Source organism: Ischnura elegans, chromosome 1, assembly GCF_921293095.1.
Source record: "Ischnura elegans chromosome 1, ioIscEleg1.1, whole genome shotgun sequence".
Taxonomy (NCBI): domain Eukaryota; kingdom Metazoa; phylum Arthropoda; class Insecta; order Odonata; family Coenagrionidae; genus Ischnura; species Ischnura elegans.
In genome coordinates this window covers 143,802,660-143,818,148 of record NC_060246.1, presented here as the reverse complement: position 1 = coordinate 143,818,148, position 15,489 = coordinate 143,802,660, and the positions used below count along the sequence as shown (strand labels likewise).

The following is a 15,489-nucleotide window of genomic DNA, read 5'->3' as shown; positions in this document are numbered from 1 at the left end:
CCAAGGCAATATTGTAATACTAGCTTATCTGCAATGTTGTTATGTTTTTTTAGTGGCTAACCTAGGCGATCATTAATGGTTATATTATGTTATTCATGGTTAATTTACTGCAATAATAAAGTACTTACAAACATCATTTACTGAGTAGGAACTTTTATTTGCATTTACCTTTCTGATACTCTATATCGCAAAGTGCTACTTGGGGTATGGGGTGCCAACCAGAGGGCATTTTAACGTATTTATTATTTAAATTGATGGTAAATTAAAATTTTTGGTTCGCATCTAATTTTCCAAAAAATCATTATTTTTGCATTGATGGGCATAGCTAGGATTGAAGTATGGCCACAGTGTGGCCACAGTATGGCCACACTGTGGCCATAATTGTTGTGTTGACTGGGAAGCTAAGTTGTGACATTTTGGCATGGAAAAGGTGAATGAAAACAACATTTTAAGAAAATTATAACAGCACATTATTATAGTTCACGAGATTATTTCCTTGAAAAAAGTTTTATTTTAGTTAAATATCTTATACTAATACATACCATTTTTCGTGGGTTCAAAGAAAATTTGTTGAATACTTTCGTTTCAATCCAGTACTGATTTTGGTAAAAGACTTGTGCGATTTTCGCTTCTAGAAGGGCAGCTGCCCCTCGCTGGGTACGCCAATGGCAGTAGATTATTTCTATGCACCGATACCTGCCTGTACTTATTTTAATCATTATCATTTGACTCACCTTTCACAATCGACCAAGCAATGTCTAAGGCGAATGAGGTTCACCACATAACATGAAGACTTACAGCATGGAACTATGACAGGGCATTTCACCTAGTAATTATAACAGTACCCCCCTCAGAGGAACCTAAGTGCCCACTAGCATGGCCTTTCGCCAATGAGCATTCAACAATCCGCAGAAATGATTACAATCACCATGCACAACATTTCATTGTTTGTGGCAATGTATTTTTTCGACAAGGGAATCACTTGTTTGTAAACAATTGGCTTAAACAAATTACTGTAATTCGGTTGTTTAAAAGGCTTTTCGACGAAGCGAGTGAATCAGAGCTGTATAAAACAGTTCACGAATTTGTCAGAAGTGAAAAAATCCATCTTCCCTAGGACAGTGAGTACTTCAATGATAACAAGAAGGATTTTTCACGAATGTTATGGATTTTACGAATAGTATTAAAATAGTAAACCAATTACATTGAAAATTTTATCAGCAATCTCACACTTCAAACGTATGTTTCTTTCAATTATTTAACACAGCTACTTCAGTGAAGAATTTCCTTCTGCTTACTTCCTAGCCGTGCAATCATCTAAAATTAACCCTAGAATTGTTTACAACGTTTATTTTCCACAGAAGTGAAAACCTTGACAGCGCGGCAGTCGCATACGATACCTTCTTCTCAGAAACAGCATGCTCTGGTGCATTCATAATTAGCCTATTCTGTAAATAATATTCAGTAATAATTAGTAACATTTTAGTGAGTTTCATTGGTTCGCTTATTCTATAACTGAAACACAGAAATTTTTCATAGCGGTCGCTTTTCATGATTCTCAACATTTTCATAGTCGCATACGTCTTTTCCTTTTCCCATGAATCAAAGGGTCGATCATCATGGCAGACTTTGATGCAATATACGAAGATGAAGAGGAAAATGAAGGAGTTTTGGAAGACACCTACGTTACTTTGGTGCCTGACCCTGTTGTTATTCGAGGAGCAGGGAACATGACTGTGTATGTTCAGTTAATTTTCATGTGTGTTTGGTCGTTCAAGTACATATCATACGCTTCTAACCTTGGCTAATGGTCTCATTGTGCACCATTTATGGTTTGGTGTATCAATGTAACAATTAAGCCATATTCAACGTTGTCTTTCAATTACTATCTTTATTTACTTAAGTTGTGTTTTTGCCGTAGTTTTACATCTTGAGTTTAATATACCTCGCACTCGTTTAAGGCCTATTGAGTTGTTAAATGGGTATTTAGGCAATCAGCTGATTTTGTTTTGGTGCTCTCTCTAAGACAGCTGGCCTGGTGATTGCCTTTCGAATGTTTGGACGAATGCGTCGATTTTAATATGGTGAAAATAGTATTATGTTATCCATAATTGTGCTTGTATATTGTTGCCACTAAGTGTTGCGTGAAATAATTTGTCACGGATGTCCCCATTATCCTTAACGCCAAATTACACTAGTTACGAAGAAAGTGCGAAAGTTACTTAAGCATTGCGAAACAGTATGAAAGTTAACGTTACCATTGTGTTAATATTTCCCTAGGCATGAAATAGTGTTGCTGTTCACTATTAATAGATGTGTCCAGTGAAAAATTTACCTGACAAAAAATTATGAGTTGTTTAAACGAAAACTTATATGCGTACCAATTAGGGCATTAAAAGTAATAGTTCTAGCAATCATTTCTGGAGTTGATCAAATCAGATTTATGAGATTAAGTTATTCATTGTAAAGGTGTGCCCTTAAAAAAAATTGAGGGAATACATATGAGTGGAAATTCAATCGGTTCGTTGTCGGGTCGGGTAATCTTATGGTATGGTTTCATTTTAGAGGATGTTTGTTTGGGGCTCCAGACTCTATACCTCATCTAGGTCATATAAGACATCTGTTCATTATTACTAAGATCAAGAGTGAAGTCCAGCAAGACCATTTATTCAAGTCTTTATCATCCAAAAATTTGTTGGAAAGATTTTTGGTTGTCGAATCTACCATTCTTGCCAAGGTACCGATTATTAGGTTAAAAGATTAGTGGGTATAGCTAGTGATGCTATCGTTTTCAAAGAAGTTCAAAAGTGTGCCTCTTTGCTCCTCTCAATGGTCGATTTAATGCTACCATTCTTTCTAGATGGCCGAGTGATTCTGTGTGTAGAGTGGAAATCAATGGTGATTATTGAGACTTAGGACCAAGACCACACTATGAATGCAGTCATATTCACCAAATCAAAACAATTTAGACCTGTGTCAATCTAATTGCATGATATTTTTAATTTTCTGAATGACATGGAAGATAGTGCTAATAATGTCAGCACATTATTATTAACAGTTCTAGCATTGAAACTGGCGGTCTTTGCATCTGTCTTGGCCTTAACTTTACGATCCATGAGTGTTCTCATAGTTTTCGAGAAATTTCAGGATGAAAAAAATCCAGAAAAGCATGTTAGTGGGGAGAATACAATCATCAGTGCTATCACACTCATCAAAAAAAAAATTTTTTTAAACTGCATTGACATGGTTTTGGTTCAGTCACAATAATCACCATTGATTTTCATCCTTCCCATGGCGTCAGTCGCCAAACATACAGTAGTCTGCGATGTCAATTTACCATCTTCATAAGAAAGGAAGGCTTGTATTGAATCCTAAAGAGGGAGTAAGTGCCGTTGTTGGGGCTGGGAGCCTGAATGGCAAAATTGTGATTGATGCAAGTGTGGGCACAAGGTTCCTCAGCTTAACGTCCTTCTGCTGGGGATCCTCGTTCCCTTGTTTGACTGCAGGTATTCTAGTGCCATCGCAAGCCTTCCTCATTGACTGTCGGCAATACATATATGCCTTTTCCAGTGAGGGCCAAAGTTCTTGTACATTGTGTGCCAACCCTCCAGAGTTTTAACTACCAGAATTTAGCCCAATCAATTCAACTGGTGAGTGGAGGTTAGATGCACGTAGACTTTTGGAAATGACAGCACATGTGTTAAGAGGCAGAAGTGGAAGTATTAATATGATGAAGAAAAACTGTGATGAAACTAAGATGAAGAGCACTTTTTAAAAGTGGAATGATTGGTCAGAATATGATGATAAGCATAGCACATAATGAAGTATATGGAGCAGGTAATGTAATAAAGCGACGTGAGTCTGAATAGTAATGGATGGCATATTAGTTAATGAAACATTTTGTAAGATAAGAGAATTGTCGGGAAATGTTGAAGTTGTTTTGGATTTCCCACCGGGTGAGGTTCTCCATCTCTGCCAACGTTTCGATGTCCATGTCATCCATCGTCATCAGGGCTTTTTTGATGGGAAACTCTTAGATTCAGGTTCATTTTTTTAAATGTTGAACAATTTTGCATAATGCATAATGCATAATGCTGTGAGTGTAAAAGGAAGCTTAGATTTAAATGGTTGGGGAGAAAACAACTTACGTAATCCATCAAATAATGTAGAATTCTTGACATAAAGTATTAATAAGATCCCTTAAATTTTAGGAATGGCATAAGTCTCTCTTGATTTGCCATTGTTATTTCTAATTACCTTTTTTTTTAAATGTGTATTTGTTTTTCTGCTATGTATTTCAATATGTCTACAATTTTGGTCTTGTTGAATAACATTTGTTTCTAAAAAATTCTATCTGAATACTTTTTCACAGTTTTGGACTCAGCAATAGGTTTGACACAGAGTTTCCACCAGGCCTTGTTTCCAGAGTTGCACCTGAAGAGCTGGAAGAAACAGTGGGGCGGGTTAATGCACTTCTTCGTAAGACATTACCTGTGAATGCTCGGTGGCTCTTTTGTGGTTGTGTTTGCTGTTGTTGTACTTTGGGATGCTCATTATGGCCAGTCCTTTGTTTATCAAAACGGGTATGTACCATGTCTTGTTCATATGTCTTTTTCTCCTTTTGTATGGAAATTATATCTTTCAGTGACACAAATTGCATAAGCCCATCATGTATAGCTGAATCATCACGTGTTGCATTCAGGCATTCTTACTTGTCCTTTCGAGCCTCTATATTATGATTTTTTAGTATTAAATGTTCATTTTTTCTTTCACCTACGATTTTTTTCTGAATTTGTTCGTTTTCTGTACTAATTTGAGGTTTTTAGCTAATGTAACTAATTATTGTTAATCTTTGTTTTAGACCCAACATTCTATAGAAAAACTTTTGGAATGGGAAAATAGCCATCTTTATCACAAACTGGGTCTGCATTGGAGGCTAGCTAAGCAGAGGTGTGACTCCTCTTCAATGATGGAATATGTGAGTGAATTAATAGTAATTAATTTTATTGTCATATCGTTATTAGGCCGATTGATGGCAACAGACAAAGTGATCAAAGAAGTATATAATAAATAAACACATGTATTAATTTAAATCATCCACAAAAGATATTCAAGCCCTATGATCGCCGACCTGGTTAGACTGACCCTGCATATTATACATTTATCTAGCACCCTGTCCACAAGCCACATTGATGCAATATCTATGCATTCTAAGAATTCAGCAATATTATAGAATATAGAACCAACTACTTAAATTTTTTTTTTCATCTATAAATTTAATAGCATAACCCATGTCTCGTATAGCGCAATTTCGATTAGCGCAATTTCGATATAGCACAAATTCGTTCCTCGGGGAAACATTGCAACGCAGTGTAGCCTAATCAAAAATCTTAAACGCTCTCGTGATAAAACGTGAACTTGCGCTAAGTACACACGAAATTTCTATCATTTTACGCATATTAATATTATTGCTTGCCTCAAATCTTCTTTATTGTTTATATATTAATCGAAATCCATTGCTGTGCAATGGCCAAAAGTATTACTCGTCATTGGGTCCAGATAGCCGGCCTACCGAAGTAATTTATCTCGCCTCCTTAACAGAATGATAATAAATAATTAAGATCGTTAATTAAGCGTGGGGCTAGTGGAAATGATTTTTTTTCAGCAATACGGTTTGAGACGTATTTATGCCGTCATCGGTTATTGGGCGATTGACTTCCAGGTAGAGAGTCTACGCTAAAGCCTTCAAGGTCATCGGTATTCACGGGCCCCAGCATCAACACATAAAAGGGTCCGTTATAGATCTCAAACACAATGGCTTCGTTCCCTCCCCGCAGTCGTAGGTCTTCTGCGTCTCAGGAATACAGTTCAGCAGTGGAAGGTGATATAGATAGAGCCATACAGAGTAAAAACCAAGAGAATATGGCAAAAAAATAGGAATGCGTGTAGAAAAATCAAGAAAAACTATAAACCTAGAAGAGGAATTGAAAGAGGTCAATTGCTTTGAAAATGGAGAGCGTCAAAGCGATATTGCTGGGAAGTTTAAACGCACGATGCCTTATTCTGAATAAAGACGAAGTTAAAACATCAGTGACCTCAGCCGCACCAACTTCAACCAAGCGGTCTACGCATACGGAAAGTTCATAGTGAATCAGTACAAAAAGACGAGAGTGGTAATCGCTCCGAGACATTTAGTGAAAGCTCCGTTTGGTTCCAGAATTTAAACGGTAAGCAGGTATTTTCAGTGCGGCGATATCAGGTGAATCTGCAAGTGTTGATAGCGCAGCCACCGCAACATTTTCTGATGAACTCCAAGCTGTGATTGAAAGTGGCTCCTTTCCCCCTCAACCAGTTTTTAGTGTTGACGAGACGATATTGTTTTGGAAAAGAATGCAATCTCGTTCATTCATTTTCAGGGAAGGAAAACCTGGGTCAGGTTTCAAGGCATTTAAAGACTGTTTCACGTAGCTGCTATAATGACTCGGAGGACTTCAAATTAAAATGATTTATCATTCATAAACTCCGCTAGCTATGAAATGGCATTCAAAGTAGCATTTTCCTGTCATTTCGATGAGCGACAAAAGGGCCTGGGTGACACAATAGTTTTTTTTAGACAAGTTTGAAAAATCGTCAACTGCCGGCAATGCATTACGAATCCCTGAGATAGCAGATGTTAGCCTACCCGCACGACAGGAGGGAATTTCAAAAGCACGTAAGAATTTTTTTAACGTGAATAAAAGTCTTTGAATGCGTGCATACTATCTTTAAAGATGTTTTAAACTATAAAAATTTATATAAATAATGTTTTCTAAGGCTTTTTATGGGAATATAGATGTTTTAGAGGAAATTCAATACCCAAGACTTATGCTACCAGGAACGCATCCCTATCTTCCCAATGTTAAAACGCTCTCGTATAACGCAAATTCGTATAGCGCAAAGACCCCAAGGAACGCATCCTTTGCGCTATATGAGACATGGGTGTACTCCTTTGCATGGGAAGGAAGTCTGTTAAATATTTTGCTACCCATAGTCTCATGGCTATTAATTGATTTAGGTAATATTTGATATGGTATACATATGGTTTACTTACTACATTTATTATGGCTGTGAATATTGGTATAAGAGGAGAAAAATGATTTTTTGTATAAATTGAGACTCAATAGTTGTGTAAATTTGATCACAGTCATAATTTTGAATATAAAGTGGTTTGCGATGTTCTGTGATCAGTCATTATAATAATAATAATAAATTTATTTCACCATTGGCAAATTATACATCTGCAAGGCTAAAAAATTCAATATGAGATTTACAAATAATTACATACGAACATACATACATGAATACATGATTGAAAATTGCCAGGTTCTTGGGAATTCTCAAGATAATCATTTCACTATGATACATACATACAAACATTAGAAACAGAGCCGAGAGGGTTATAAAATACTAACAGAAAGTATGGAAAAATATAGGCATTCAAGTTGCCATCTAGAAAATTTCCTTATAATGCATCCTCCAGATATTCATTAATACTGTAGTAGCATTTTTCTCTTCATCATTCGTCTCTTTTTAAATTCGGAAGGTGATTTGCTATTTTTTATTTCTTCGGGAATTTTATTATAAAGGATCGAGGCAGAGTGGTAGGGACCTTTTAGGCGGAGAGAGCTGGAATACTGGTTTGAATGGCTGTTATTTCTAGAACGGGTGAGGTGATCATGGTAGGTAGAATTTTGAAGAAAATGGGAGAAAAGAGAGAGAAAAAGGGAAGAGAAAAGAGAAGAAAATTCATTACCATCTTTGTTGCTAGAGCAAAATTTCCATTACATGAGTTAAATTACCCCACAATGTAATTCCATAAAGTAGGACCCTTTGAAGGGGAGAGAAATAATATGATCTGAAATAGTTATTTGTGAAACAATTTCTGAGATATTTTAATAAATGAATATAAATTACTCCTAATAACTATACATGCACAAACAACACATTATTTTGCAATATAGAATTGGAGATGTGCTTACGAAGTATATAGTAGAACAATCTCACCCACATAAATTGTGTGGTCTTCCCACATTTACTTATTGCCTATCTACACATCTGAATACTACACATTTTTGGCATCATCACAGAGATTCTTTGACTGAAAACCATTTGATGTATCTGGTTTCTGCTGTATTTCTGGATAGGTAGGTGTATTTGCTGTAAAATCCTTTGCCAGCATACTCGTAAACATGTTAATGAATTTTGCTATTCCTAACGGCAAAAAAAACACACTTAGCAATATGACTTTCGCTTTAAACCCACGTGTTAACTTCTTATTGTTATCAAAAATCAAGACATTTCCCGTAAACGAATTTTGGAGCGGAGGACTGCCAGAAAAGGAGCTATGAAAATTATGGCGCATGGTGGCCATCTTGAAAATATCATTTTGATAACGAATTAAAATACTCAATCTTAGTTGAAAATATCACAGCATGTGTGCGTTTGATTTAAAATATGTCACCATACCACCTTGTTCGCATGCAGACAGGGGTCGTGGGTTCCCAGATCGCAACAGCAGTAGCCACGGCCCTGAATGCATTCGCTGCGAGGTCGGAGTTATTTTTTGGAACACTCTTTGAGGCCGCTTTTTGCCCTAGCACTCGTTGCTGCTGAAGCTATCCGTTGTACTAGGGGCGTGTTGCTATGAGGTATAAAAGCCAAAACTTGGGTGCCCTACCGGATCGTGCAGTCAGGGAGGTTCACGTAGCTGCTGGTTCAATGCACATCGAGGCCTAGCGCTCACTCCTCTTGAATGCAGCCATGTCTTCAAGGTACTAATGGCTGCTTTGCGAGGTCTTCTTCATTGCACTTGTCGGAACAAGCAATGTTTAGTTGGTTGGGAAAAAGAACTCATTGGCGGCATAGTGATGTCAATTGTAACGCTTCGAATGAGAGTTTTGGGAATGAGGTAATGCAGCGGCATCGAGAATCTGTAGTTTAAATTTGCGGCTTCAGCTTAATTTGCGGGTTTGTTTAAAAAAGAAGCGCTTTTTGTATGTTTCAAATTTAGAAAGTAGCGAAATGATCAAAAATCCTTGCAAAATCGTGGAAAAAATCGTAAAAAACATTAAAATTCACGTAAAAACTGAAAATGTGCCAAAGTTAGCAAAAATTGCAAAGTTCGCAAAAAAATGGAACCCTACCTATGCCTGATATTAGCGGAGGAGAGTCTTTTCAAAATGGGCATCCAAGAATTGCTCAGTTGGAGGCTGCCATCCCTGTTGAAAGTTTTTTTTTCTGTCACGTCTTGAAACAGCAAAGGTTTATTCTTAGTTGACCCTACATATCTGTCCCTACATAACAAGAGACCCCTACATGCGTTTCTCAGTCGACCCTACATAAGTGGTGGAGGGTCATTCCTTTGTCAAGTTCTCTGAGATGACGTAGATGATGGCACAGCACCATTCTGGTTGCATAATGGGACCTAACTATGAAACTAAGAAAAGACTTCCAATAATTTTTGGGCATATTGTTAGGGAAATGGCACGAGGTATATAAACAATCAGTGTTGTCCACCAGGTCGTGTCGGTACATTTATCGCTACAAATACTCTCATATTGAGCCAAAAGTGGAACGTTATTGTTTTTAAATTGCTTCAACAGCGGTCTGTACAAGATAGCTATAAGTGCAGGGAAAATATGATCATTGACATGGGAAATTCCGTTGCATCATCAAGGTTCGTCATTTGCTTTTACCTTCTGTAGTTAAGTTTATTTTGTGGCAAATGCGGCATGAAAATATGTTTTCTTTGGTATTATGAAAACATATTTTTGGTTTCTCAAAAGCATATGAAGTGCCAAATGTGAAAAATATTAATATATATGCGCAGAAACAAGGTGCATGTATACCGCTATATTGACATTAGTCAATTTTATTATTTATTTCACTTGATTGGTATAATGTGGTACATAATATCACTACCTTTCTGCTCTGTTTCTGTACATTTTAAAATGGTTCGTGTGAGGTTGTCTCCCTTAATATGCATTATAACTTAGATTCTTTAATGGAAGTGATCAGCAGATGAAATTTAACCGCCATGTTTTTGTAGGGTGTAGGGCTGGTTCAGGTACCCTACATCAAGTAGGGCCTGTCAAGTTCTAAAAACGGCCGTATGTAGGGATATGTAGGGTGAGATCGGTTAATGTTGGGGCTGGTGACGTATCCTGGGTGGGTTGGCCCTACAGAGTCGACTGAGAATACGGCCCTTAATCTGTTCATCTACATCTACATAATACCCTGCAAGCCGCCCAAAAGGCGTGTGGCAGGGGTGTTAGGACACCAGCCGTTTACAGATAAAAAAAATTAAGTGCTCTAACGAAGTTGGGACTAGCGTTTATTAAAGTCCTGCTGTTGGCTATAGAAATCCAAAAAAAAAAGAACACAATATAATATGCAAATAAATTCATATCACCTAGATGTTCTCTGGAGTATGTGATGAATTTTCTAATTTTCAGCAATCACTGGGATCAACCAACAAATGAAACGTTATGCTCATTTGACTTGCATTTATGTCAAAAAATGGGACTAAAATTTTCTTCTTTTTTGATTTCCAGGTTCTTCTGGTGGAATTTATTCCCAAAATACCTATATATAGGCCAGACTGAGATAGAATTCTAGTGAAATTCTAGGCTTCAGCCTAATGCCTAACTAATGGAATAAGAGTTAATTTGGACGTGCTTGATTAAATCATATGCAGTTACTATTCCAATGCTCTGGATTTAAAATGTCAAAAGTGTGGTTTACCCGCAAAAGCTAATAGATACTCTACTCGGTGATTGATGTCATCAACTTGAATGTCAAGGTGCATAGTGTGAATTCGCTCAAGTTGACCTTAAGTGACAAATTTGTGACTCTTGAAGTAAATGGAACGAAGAAGTGGGTTCTCAGAATTGTTGTATGTGTGTGGTGTTTTTTTTAAGAGTATGATCAAGACATTGTGAAATACTTAATGGATCAAGGTATGTGTTATTGTGTAGATCCTAAGTATGTATCTAAGAGGAGCTATGAAGACCTATCCTGTTTTTGGAACTTCAGCTTCTTTTCTAGTAAGGGAGAAAAATGACATTAAGATGTTTTAGTCCAGTGAATGCTATCGAAGGAAATTTACAGAAGAGTATAACTGTATGACAGTTAAAATTGTTGAATTGATAAATCATTTTAATCCAAGGCTTGTTTTCAGAAATTATTGAAAGGTATTTGGAATCTGTTGCTGCCTTTTTTAAGGTGCATTTATGTTTATTGCAGTCAAAACTACGCATTTTACCCTTCATATGCACCAGTTTATTTCTTTAATTACTTAATATTACTTACTTTTCTTCCTATTACATGATTCTCTCTTTGGAATGTTTGTTTGACTGATTGCAGCCAGTGGTGTAAGGGCTTCCTAGTAATGTTCAAGTTTTTAAGTAGTTGAGACAGAAAATTTATGGTGTGCCTGTGCTTCATTGTGCTCAATGGAATTACATATGTGAGGAGGTAAATACAGATAGCCTTTTTTGCGATTGCTTCTGCATGCAGTGAAGTCTATGGATTATTCAACTGAAGTGAGTTAAATGCAATAGCTTGTGTACTTAATGCATTAGTTTTATATTTTAAATTTTATATGTATATTATTTTAACATATAGCTCAACCTTTTGACCCTCATTGGTAAAATTAAAACCAGAAGAATTCCCTCCAGTCCCAAAATCGGAAGTGAAAATGACTTAAAGATTTACAAAGACCAAATAATTACTTGGTTGAATGAAATGCAGTTTGTGACAATATTAATATGGATGAAATTTGACTTTGTGGAGACAATTTTATGGTGAAGCTTTCCGGTGAATCATATGACATATCCCGTTGGAATATTTTAAATGAGGGATTTGCATGTGGCTTTTTAAGCCATTGAGGTGCATTATACTAGAAGGTTGGATTTGCCGGTATATTTTTATCTTAAAAATACTGATGAAAATCTGCCTAAAGGATACAATTAGTAATTTGTTATAAGACTCTCCATAAGTGGAGGAGAGAAAGAGACCGTCCAAACCCTCTCCGTTTTTTTTCCTAATTCATGGATACATACATTTTGAAAAGTATCCTGATTGACCTTAAATTATTTGTTCAAAGTATATTTAATGATGGTCTAAAGTATTTCCTTCTTTCTTTACTGGTTATATTTTCCTATCTTCACTTAATTGTGCAAGCAGTCACATGTGTGCAGAGACATGTACGTATAAAATATGATGAACTTGATAAAATTCTTATTTTGTCACTATGGATGGAGTTGGGACAGCACGGTTTCTTTGATGATTCTTGTGTTAGGTACTTCACTTCCACAAAATATTTGACCCTTTAAAATGATGGCTGGGAATTGAAACAAGAGAAATTGTATCAGCCCTCAATAACTTTTAGACTAGTATATAAGTATCAGTTGTGTATCTCACTTATATTCTTGCACATGTAGATTTTGATGGGGAAGCAATAGCTGTGAATATGCTATTTTTAGTTATTACCTTCAGAATTCTGAGGCTTTGGACACGTTACGCTTTCAATGTGGCTTCACTTATTTCATGACAAATATATTCCAAAATGTGAGCAGCAAAACGTTACAATCAATACAAGTGGATGTAATCTTTATTTATAACTTTTAATACAAGAATTCTATGATAACAGAATTGACATTATTTTTTTTATTTCCTGTGATTTATTTTGACTGTTGATGAGTTACATAGGATGATTCAGAAGGCCCAAATTTAATGCTGGTCATTAATCATGGCTGAATCCATCAAACTCTCCCCTTGATTGGGCAAACCACTTTGAATATAGTTCAAATATCAACTACTTTCCACCACCCTCAGGAAAATGTCACATTTGATGGGTGAGCTATAAGTAAAACGGATATTAAGTGTTCTTTTATGCTTTTCTTAATTCATGAATAAATTTAGGGAGAAATAATTTGCAAGCTTTATGTGTGTTTTTGGACTTGTATGTGTTGGTTGTATTTTACTTAGTACAAAAATATGGAATCTCATATTTAGTGTGTATTCAAAATGGCAATTATTCTCATGTATTTACATTGTCTAATATGCACAGATGTTATTACCTAATTGTAATGATAAATGCCTTTACTTGGTATTGATGCTGATTTGAGGTAAATGAGTAATTAATATGAAGATTAAAAAATGCATTTATTTTTACACATTCAATAAAATTTACAGTTCATTTGAGGTAATATCTTGTTGATACATAATGAAAGACTGAGTGTGGGCATTGTTCTAGCATTTCATTTTAATGTGACACATTGCTTTCAGCCACTCAACTAAAGCTTTAATTAAATCTTAGTGATTGATGTGGATGGCATTGCTGATTGCAATCCAGTTCTCAAACAGCACTATTTACCGATTTCATGTGTTGATAGATACATTTTTAATTCCTGCATTGTTTCTTCCAGGTTTAATGGTTCTCATATTTTACTGTCATTGGTTTTTTTATTAATTTTTTTGCTTTGTGAGTTCTGTGGATATTTCTTTTTTTCTCAGATATTATTTTCTTACTTGTACACTCATTACTCCATGTCATTTTTACCAGATGGGAGTCTTTGTTTTATTAGCTTTCCTTGGTGAAGTATTTGGTGTATACCCTAATGGATCCATTCAATAACAGCTAGCATTTTGGAAAATCAACTGTTATCAGTATCCTTGATTGGAAAAAGTGGATATCTAAATTGTCTTTGCTTCTTTGAACTGTTAGTTATGGTAATATTTATTAGTATTGCCATGGCCACTTCAGTGAATCTTCCTGTCATGAATCATCTGAATCATGCGAAGGAATAATGGGGGTGAAGGAAGTATTCATTGACTATCTGAGCTGACAGTCTTTTTTAAGGAGATGCAAATAAATTATTTAGGAATATATTATCTGTGGCTTTGAGTAGGAAAGTGAAGCTTAAAGTTTTTATTAAGCACTTGAGTAAACTTCATATCCTTCTAGTTATTTGCATTCAAAGTGCATGTTAATTGATTCTGGGTGTCTAAATGAAATTTACCCTAAATAAATTCTGATGAAGTCATTTCGATATGAGGATGCCGTTTTCTTTTTGTCATATTGTTCAAGTAACCAGTTTTTTTCCGTTGAGCTGGGACATTTGAGATATTTTATTTGTGAAACTTCCACCTAGATATTTTTATGACTTATGTTAAGCTTTTTTTGTTGTATCTCCTTTGCCACTCAAGTAAATAGTGTCTGAATCATAAAAAATAGCTCTTGCTAATTGTGCTCATTGATGGTTTAGCATTTGATACAACTTGTGCATTTGTCTTTTATTGAACGTGGCAGAATTAAATGGCCTGCTCAGGTGAAATGGCTGTGTGCAGAAGTGACATGAGAGTGCCTTGAGTTACCATTTAGGAAACACACCATTTATTGAAAGCACTGAGGCATTATTAAGGATGTTTTTCCTACTTGCCCCTTGAAAATCCTGGAAGTAGTATGTTACGTGAAGTTTGCTTCCCGCATACATATGGACATGCTGTATCCTATGGACTTAAGCAATTATAGCTCTGGCAATTGCATTTCCGAAATCTCCTAGAGCCTATGCAAGTATGTAGTTGTTTTTTTATTTATAATTTGATGCAATTTTTACTCATGTGATAGGTTGCTTGTACATCTTTTCTGTGTGTCTGAATACTGGATTGCTTTTTTGTGTAATTTTGTATAAAAAACTGATGTATTGGAGGTTAATGCCATGCAGTTCATTGACTTCCCCAGGGAATGGTTAAACTGAAGCTTGTGTTTCACGTACCATTTTCATGGAACTGCCTTTTCAAGTGTTTTACCTTATTCAAATATATAAAATTGACTCTTTGTCCAACTTATAGCAGTGTTAGTGAACATTTTCATCAAGAGAGAAAGTTGAATTTGTATGGTACAGTGTAGATAGTGCACTTCTATGCATGGAAGACTACCTGCATTGAACAAACGGAAGGAGCTCCGTGATAGTGGAAATATTTGTATATTACGCAAGTGCAATTTATGTCAAGCTCTTGCTGTTGCCTATAACAATAAAAATATTTTTATAAAGAATATTAATCACTTATGGTTTTTTAAACCACAAATACCTATTCCATCATTTGATACATAGTTAACTGCCAGTTAAAAATCTGGTTTACTTGAGATTGAACCTTAATTACTCCTAAGCAGCCAACAAATACCGTAAACCGGGACAACTTTGCCACTTTTTTTCTTTTTCAACTGCATTCTTGAAGGTTCATGTACGACAATGATTTAAAACCATTTTCAACCATTACTCTTGTTCTCTACTTTCAAAATGTGTGAAAAAATTACAACCTTAGTAAATGTTTATACGTTAAAATAATTGAAAATATAGTTGGCAAAGATTCTCTGGAACTGGGGCAACTTTGCCAATGGAGTTATGTCTAGCGGAAACCTCAATAAAACAATGGAAGAAATAA

At 35.7% G+C, this 15,489-nt stretch overlaps 1 protein-coding gene across 4 annotated transcripts; it reads left to right on the top strand.

The window, feature by feature from the left end:
- Window positions 1-1,022: 1,022 nt before the first annotated feature.
- LOC124171560 (cysteine-rich hydrophobic domain-containing protein 2) lies at window positions 1,023-15,100 on the top strand. 4 transcript variants are annotated; one of them, XM_046550749.1, is made up of 7 exons: window positions 1,412-1,485; window positions 1,609-1,738; window positions 4,373-4,583; window positions 4,862-4,978; window positions 10,593-11,231; window positions 11,404-11,582; window positions 14,354-15,100. In XM_046550749.1, the coding sequence occupies exons 2-5, from the start codon at window positions 1,620-1,622 to the stop codon at window positions 10,641-10,643; spliced, it is 498 nt and encodes a 165-aa protein (XP_046406705.1). In that variant the 5' UTR covers window positions 1,412-1,485; window positions 1,609-1,619; the 3' UTR covers window positions 10,644-11,231; window positions 11,404-11,582; window positions 14,354-15,100. The 4 variants fall into 4 exon arrangements, with proteins under 4 accessions (XP_046406690.1, XP_046406699.1, XP_046406705.1 ...); XM_046550734.1 differs by lacking the exon at window positions 1,412-1,485 and adding an exon at window positions 1,023-1,121 and having other exon boundaries at window positions 10,593-11,582; XM_046550743.1 differs by having other exon boundaries at window positions 1,398-1,485; window positions 10,593-11,582.
- Window positions 15,101-15,489: the final 389 nt, after the last annotated feature.